At 55.4% G+C, this 6,583-nt stretch overlaps 1 protein-coding gene across 1 annotated transcript; it reads right to left on the bottom strand.

The window, feature by feature from the left end:
- Positions 1 to 524: 524 nt before the first annotated feature.
- CIMAP1C (ciliary microtubule associated protein 1C) lies at positions 525 to 5,682 on the bottom strand. The gene is made up of 4 exons (XM_001104221.5): positions 5,381 to 5,682; positions 4,479 to 4,589; positions 3,551 to 3,664; positions 525 to 2,782 (listed from the first exon to the last, which is right to left on the bottom strand). The coding sequence occupies exons 1-4, from the start codon at positions 5,496 to 5,498 to the stop codon at positions 2,301 to 2,303; spliced, it is 825 nt and encodes a 274-aa protein (XP_001104221.1). The 5' UTR covers positions 5,499 to 5,682; the 3' UTR covers positions 525 to 2,300.
- Between the last annotated feature and the right edge of the window lie 901 nt (positions 5,683 to 6,583).

Genomic DNA, 6,583 nt, shown 5'->3' with positions numbered 1-6,583 from the left:
GCGATCTCGGCTCACTGCAACCTCTGCCTCCCGGGTTCTCACCATTCTCCTGCCTCAGCCTCCCGAGTAGCTGAGACTACAGGCGCCTGCCACCACGCCCAGCTGATTTTTTGTGTTTTTTAGTAGAGGCAGGGTTTCACATGTTAACCAGGATGGTCTTGATCTCCTGACCTCATGATCCGCCCGCCTCAGCCTCCCAAAGTGCTGGGATTACAGGTGTGAGCCACCGCGCCCGGCCAAAATGACATCTTTCTAATCTGCTACAAGACAGATGGATCCCCGAGTTCCTGCAGCCTCCCAAGAGCCAGCCCAGGCCAGCCTTGTTGAGAGGCCCAGACGCAAAGCCCAGGGCCTGGGGGCAGGTGAGATAGAGAGGGGACCTCAGGGCCCAGAGTCAAGGACATCCCTAGTGGGGTTTACCACAGGCTCTTTTCTAAATATTTAGTTGTATGTGTGCTTCTAAAAATATTCCAAATAATATTATATCCTCTGTTCCTTTCTGTCCAAAGTTAGGTCTTCAATTCAATTTTCTTTTCTTTTCTTTTCTTTTTTTTTTTTTAAACAGGGTCTTGCTCTGTCACCCAAGCTGGAGTGCAGTGGCACAATCACAGCTCACTGCAGCCTCGACCTCCTGGGCTCAAGCGATCCTCCCACCTCAGCCTCCTGAGTAGCTGGGACTATAGGTGCCCGCTACCATGCCCGGCTAATCTTTGTATTTTTTTGTAGACACGGGGGTCTCGCCATGTTATCCAGGCTGGTCTTGAACTCCTGACCTCAAACGATCTGCTTGCCTTGGCCTCCCAAAGTGCTGGGATTTCAGGTGTGGGCCACTGCACCCAGCCTCAATTTTTGCTTTAAATTAAAACCTGGAAATTGTTCAGGTTTATAAGGATGAGCCATTAGACACTGGTTCTGAGGCGGTGCTCTCTTCCCATCTCCCTCTGCTCTGCGGAATGGCGTGCCTCTGCCTGAGCCATCGGGTCTGGGGGCTCTTCTCACCGCCCCCACCTCACTTCCACTCCATGGCTCCCACCTTCCCTCCCAGCCCCTCCGCTGACCTCAGCCACATCCCCTCCATGCCTCTCGCTGGCCTCAAGCTGCCAGGTCAAAGTAGAACTCCTCTCACACCTTCCTGTGTCCAGGAGTAGAGGTGAATTGAGGCTCTGGATGCCAAGAACGGAGGAAGGACAAATGTCGGCCCTAGAGACCCTCGCCTCCTCAAGACCAACAGGAGCTGGCGCCTGTCCGCCCAGCAGCAGCAAAGCCAGAGCAGGTGGGGGCCTGGGTGGGTGGGCACAGGCCTGGGCTTGAAGATTGAGGCAACGCTGCCCTCTCCTGGCTAATTCATGGCTGCTCCTCTGACAGGCACTGCCCGGCTAAGCTGTTGAGGCTGGGGACATAGCAAGTGACTCCCCAAAAACAGCATATGACAAGCTGACCGTTCCCAGGAGTCTGCCCGGCTGAGAGCTGCCTCCCGCTCTGCCCATCCTGTCCGAGCTTCTCTCACTGCCCAAAGCATCTTCCGGCCCTCACATGTTCAGGGCAAAGCCCGAGGCCCCTCCCAGCTGCCCACCATGTGGCCCTCGTTAGCAGCCCCACCCCTGCACCCCAGGCCCCTGCCGCTCTGCACCTCCCCAGTTCCCTGTCACTGCACCTGCATGCTTTGCTCTCACCTTCACCTCCACCTTCGCCCTCCCCAGCACAGTCTCCTCTTGTCCTCTTAGGTCCCTCCCCAAGGAAACTCCTCTCCCAACTCCCAACCAGAGGGACCCCGCTCCTCTGCCCTCACCCCCACCTGCCCTGCCCCTGTCTCTGGGACTGTCCCCTGTCAGCACAGTCCCACAGTTCTGGAACTTGGGGGAACCTGGACCTCTTCCAGGCCTACCCACTGCACTGTCTAAAGGGCAATCCTGAGCCCAGAGAGAGGCAGGAGCTGCACAAGGCCACACAGACTGTTAGTGGTAGGACTGGAACAGCTCTCCCGAGTCCCTGCCTGGGGCTCATTGGAGGACAGACGTATGGTTCCCCATCTGGTGAACCAGAATGGAACTCTTCAAGGACAGGGACTGTACCATTCCTTCCAGTGTCCCCAGCCCCTCACCCAGAGCAGGACCCACAGGAAGCAACTGTGAATAGAAAAGGAGAAAACGAATACATGAAAATATATCTCTAATGCCTTCTGTGTGCCGGACGCTCAGCAGGCACCGGCTCTGCTACTAGAAATCTTGGTCAAATCGCTCAATTTGGTGTAGAAAAATAATTTCTGGGGATGAGGGGCAGTGAGTGCCCCAGGAGGGGCCTCAGTCACGAACATCGATGACCAGTGGGCACAGGTGGAGTGAGTGCTTGATGCCCATGGTGAAAGCAGGGATGTGGGGCTTGTGCACAGTGACCTGCTGGACCTCGTGGGAGCCAGGGCCAGGCCGTGGTGTGAGGTCCAGAGGGTAGGCAAAGCGCTTGGCCATGCTGTAGGTGGGGCTGCGGTTCTGATAGGTGGATGGCTCAGGTCGGGCGTACCTGGTAGGTCCAGGGCCTCCTGCCACATCCTCCTTATAGAACCAGTTCTTGTCCCTGGAGGCCAGACTGTAGCTGGGAGCAGCTCGGCTGACAGGGGTGTTGGGCCCCAGCAAGAGTGGCATCTGGTACTGGTTGGGGGCTGGGTTGGGGTCCATTACTCTGTATGGGCGCCGGTAGCCAAACGTGTACTGGGGAGCCCTACGTTCCCCCGGTGGGTGGATCTTCTCCAAGTAGTACTGGCAGGATGCGAGGGTGGGGTTCAGGCCTGAAAGGGAGTGGTGGGAAGGGAGGGCTCTCAGAGCAGGGAACAGACCTCATTCTCTGCTAGCCAACTGATGGTCCTGGTTATCCACTGTGACCTTAGGCTGACCACCTCAGCAGCAGGGCAGGGACATCCAAATGGTCACTTAGGCTAGGCGCGGTGGCTCACACCTGCAATCCCAGCACTTTGGGAGGCTGAGGCAGGTGGATCACAAGATCAGGAGTTCGAGACCAGCCTGACCAACATGGTGAAACCCCATCTCTACTAAAAATACAAAAATTAGCTGTGCGTAGTGGTGTGCACCTGTAATCCCAGCCACTCAGGAGGCTGAGGCAGTAGAATCACTTGAACCTGGAAGGCGGAGGTTGCAGTGAGCTGAAATCACACCACTTCACTCTAGCCTGGGCAACAGAGTGAGACTCAATCTCAAAAAAAAAAAAAAAAAAGATGGCCACTTAGGCCATCCTGACATCGGGACACAGAAACATCCTGAGATCACTATAGTCTGTAAGTTCATTTGCATGACAATATTGCATCCACAACAGGAGCCCCATGTCATCATAACATCACCTGGTGACATGCTGCATGTCATAACATTGACTTCAAGACATGGTGATGTCAGCATCGCAATGTCGGTGTCTTGCAGGGAGATACCGGCATCCAGACATTCCCAAGGAGACAGTCTTGACCCTTTGCCCCTGCCAGGTCCTAAGGGTGCGCTCCACCCCCCAACCTCCCAACCCCCGACATCTGTCCATAACCCCATCTTACGCAGGTTGGAGATGCGCTCCTCCATGGGGACCTGCGGGCAGCTGGACATTCCAAACCGAGTTACTTTGGGATCCAAGAGATAGCAAGGCCCAGGGCTGCTGTGGCCCACGTTCCCTGCAGGGCAACCAAGGAGAGGGCCTGGTCAGCCCCAAAGGCTGCCCCACTGAGCACCTGGCCCGCCTCCAGGCAAGATTTCCCTCCCACTTCAGATTCTGTGGCTCCTGGGTGTTTGGGGACTCTTGATTTCCTCATCTGTAAAATTGGACTTTTAACACATGACCTGATATTTTCAAGAACTTGCTCAGAGGAACAGTAAAATAACAGCTGCCCAGCAGCTTGGGCAACCACCCACCCAATCAGGGATTGGGGCCAAGAAGTAATAGCCCTGTGGCTGCTGTTGGCATTCAGAAAAGGCCTAGCCAGGCCAGAGGCTTCCCCTGCTGAGATGGCTGTTCTCCCCAGAGAAAAGCCTGACAGGCACCCCAGATCTCAGACCCCTAGGTGCATGCCACCACACCCTGCCCAGCAGCTTAGGTCATCTGTGGCCGCTGCTCCTGCCCTTCAGGGGGTTCTAGGCCACCTGGGGAGCTCTGGGGGCCACCACTTCGCCCCTGGCCCCCTAACTGTTCCTGCCTGGCCACATGGCAAGTCACCCTAGCAGAGCATGGCGACCGGAGCTGAAGGGCCCCAGCCAAAGGCCAGACAAAGGAGACTCTGCTGTGCCAGCTGGACAGCGCCAGGATGCCCTACAGGCTCGCCCATGGAGTTGCCCCATCTTCAATCCCTGCTGGCTTCCTCTGGACCCAGGGGGCCCCTTGAGTGTCCCACTCAGATTCCCAGTGGCTACAGAGAATGGCTCAATGTCTCTCCCCTCAACCTCCAACAACAGCTCCAACCCAAGGGGGATGACTCGAGTGGCGACGCTCACGCTTCTCTGAGTGCCGGCTATGCAGGGTATAAGCTGGTGCCTTGAACATGGAGATGTCATGATCTATGTAACCCGTGCAGGATGGCCGGAGGTACTTGGCGGGCCCCGGACCTGTAACGATGGACATGACAGTCCTCAACCTGGGCCCACCGGGTCAGAGGCAGGGGAAGCCCCAATACAGCGCACCATGGGAATATTGGGGGTCTTTGTTCTTGCTGCTATCGCACTGCCACAAACCCAGCATCCATCCAGCTGCTTCATTTGGGGGAAGGCAGTATTTCCAGATAAAATGCAGTTTCTCTTGGACAGACAATGCATAATAAGAAGCTAATAGTTACAGTTAATTGAGAACTTATTCTGCTCCAAGTTCTCCACTAGGCATCCGATATGGATTATTTCCGTTAAGCCTCCCAACAATGCTGTAAGGTAGATGCTCTTGTTTTTCCCATTTCACATAATATTGAGGCTTAGAAATATCAATCTACCCACATATCACAAACTGGTAGTGTGAAGATTCTAAACAATCATCCAGTAGAACCCAAACCTTTAATCCCTGCACTAAACTACTCCCACTTAAAGTACTAGTCAGTCATTACTAACATAGAAGAATTAGTGTCTGCTGTCCCTTGAGAGTAAAATTGAAGAGAAGTGAGGAAAGCTAAAGCTAGGACAAAGGCTCCTAGTCTTTTTCCAAAGCGGGCCTCACTGCAGCCCCATGCTCCCCTCCTCCCGCACCCACTTGGACAATCCCAGCAGCCAACACTTCCCATGAGGGTCAGCTTGGAGGCTCAGGTCTTCCGAAAGGCTTCAAGGAAGTTGGAAGGGGCTTTGCAGGTGGCAGGCTGAAAGGAGTCCTGGCGACAGGGGAGGGGGCCCAAGCCCAGGGTGGGGATGGCTCTCACCTTTTATCATGGCCATGATGACAGGGGTCTGCTTGACCTCCTGCCGTGAGGGCAATGGCTCCTTTTCTCGCTGCTGTGCAAAGTACACAGAGCTCCTGGTCCCCTTGGGCGGTTTCATGGCTGGGGCTGGGGAGGGAGCAGCAGCAGCTACAGCAGGGTCTAAACAGCAGGCAAGGAGCTGGGGTAGCCCTGCCTGAGACACCCCACCTCCCACCCCAGACACTGAGGAAGCTGGGAAGGAAGACTGTTCTCCGGTTTGAGCAGCTGAGGCTGTCTGGGGCACAGCCAGCACAGGCCCCAGCAGGCTGGAGCTGGAGATGACGTCACGGCAGAACTTGGACTGTGAAACTCGGAGTGTTTATTTCCCCTGGTTGCCATGGCACCTGAACTGTAGCGTGGAAATTCTATGCTGGGAGCTTAGTTATAGAACCCTGACTATCCCACTGTCCCCCACCAACAACCAGGCCAAGTGGCCTGGGGGTCCCCAGGACTCTGGGTCAGGGAGGGCAAAGGGAGAGATGGCGTTACATATCAGCCAGTGCTTCACTCCCAGTGGGTGCCCTAAGGTTGGGGAAAGGAATGGAAAAGGTGGATGGGTCATGGGTGAAGGGTTTGTGCAGCACACACAGCCCCCTGGGGGCTCTCTACCGCCTGCCTCTCCCACCTACATCCCAGGCTCTGGACATGCCCTCCCTTCTGTCAAGTCTGTTTTTCCCTTGGCAAAAGATCAAGTCAATTATCACTAAGGTGTGACTGTCTGATAGATTCTCCCCAGAATCCTATCCCAGGGCGTGGTATCTTTAAAGATCCATGTCTAGCTCAATGGATACAAAAAGGAGTGGGAAGCAAATAAAGGAGGACAGAGGGGTGATGCTGAGCCCTCAAGGGGCTACTTCCTGTGCCTGTGACCAAGAGCACTCCCTTGGCAGGGGAGCAGTTGGAGTTGGGGGGCGGTATGAGAGGACACATGGAAGGGGAGGGAAGGCAGCCAGCCCCATCTGAGGGATAGATGAGCCCCAGGCCTGAAAACGTGCTGGCAACCTCTTCATTCCTAAGAACCGAGGAGGCTTTGGGGGCCTGGGGCCTGTCACCTCCACTGGTTCATAACTCAGACTGTGAATTTGACCTGAACTGGGTCAGCGGTGTCCATCTCAGGAACCAGATGACTGCTGGTTTTAGACAGGGTGTCTGTCACCACCCCAG

The sequence above is a fragment of the Macaca mulatta genome, chromosome 7, assembly GCF_049350105.2.
Source record: "Macaca mulatta isolate MMU2019108-1 chromosome 7, T2T-MMU8v2.0, whole genome shotgun sequence".
Classification (NCBI taxonomy): Eukaryota; Metazoa; Chordata; class Mammalia; order Primates; family Cercopithecidae; genus Macaca; species Macaca mulatta.
The sequence above is the reverse complement of the archived record's forward strand: the minus strand, read 5'-3'. Positions and strand labels throughout refer to the sequence as shown.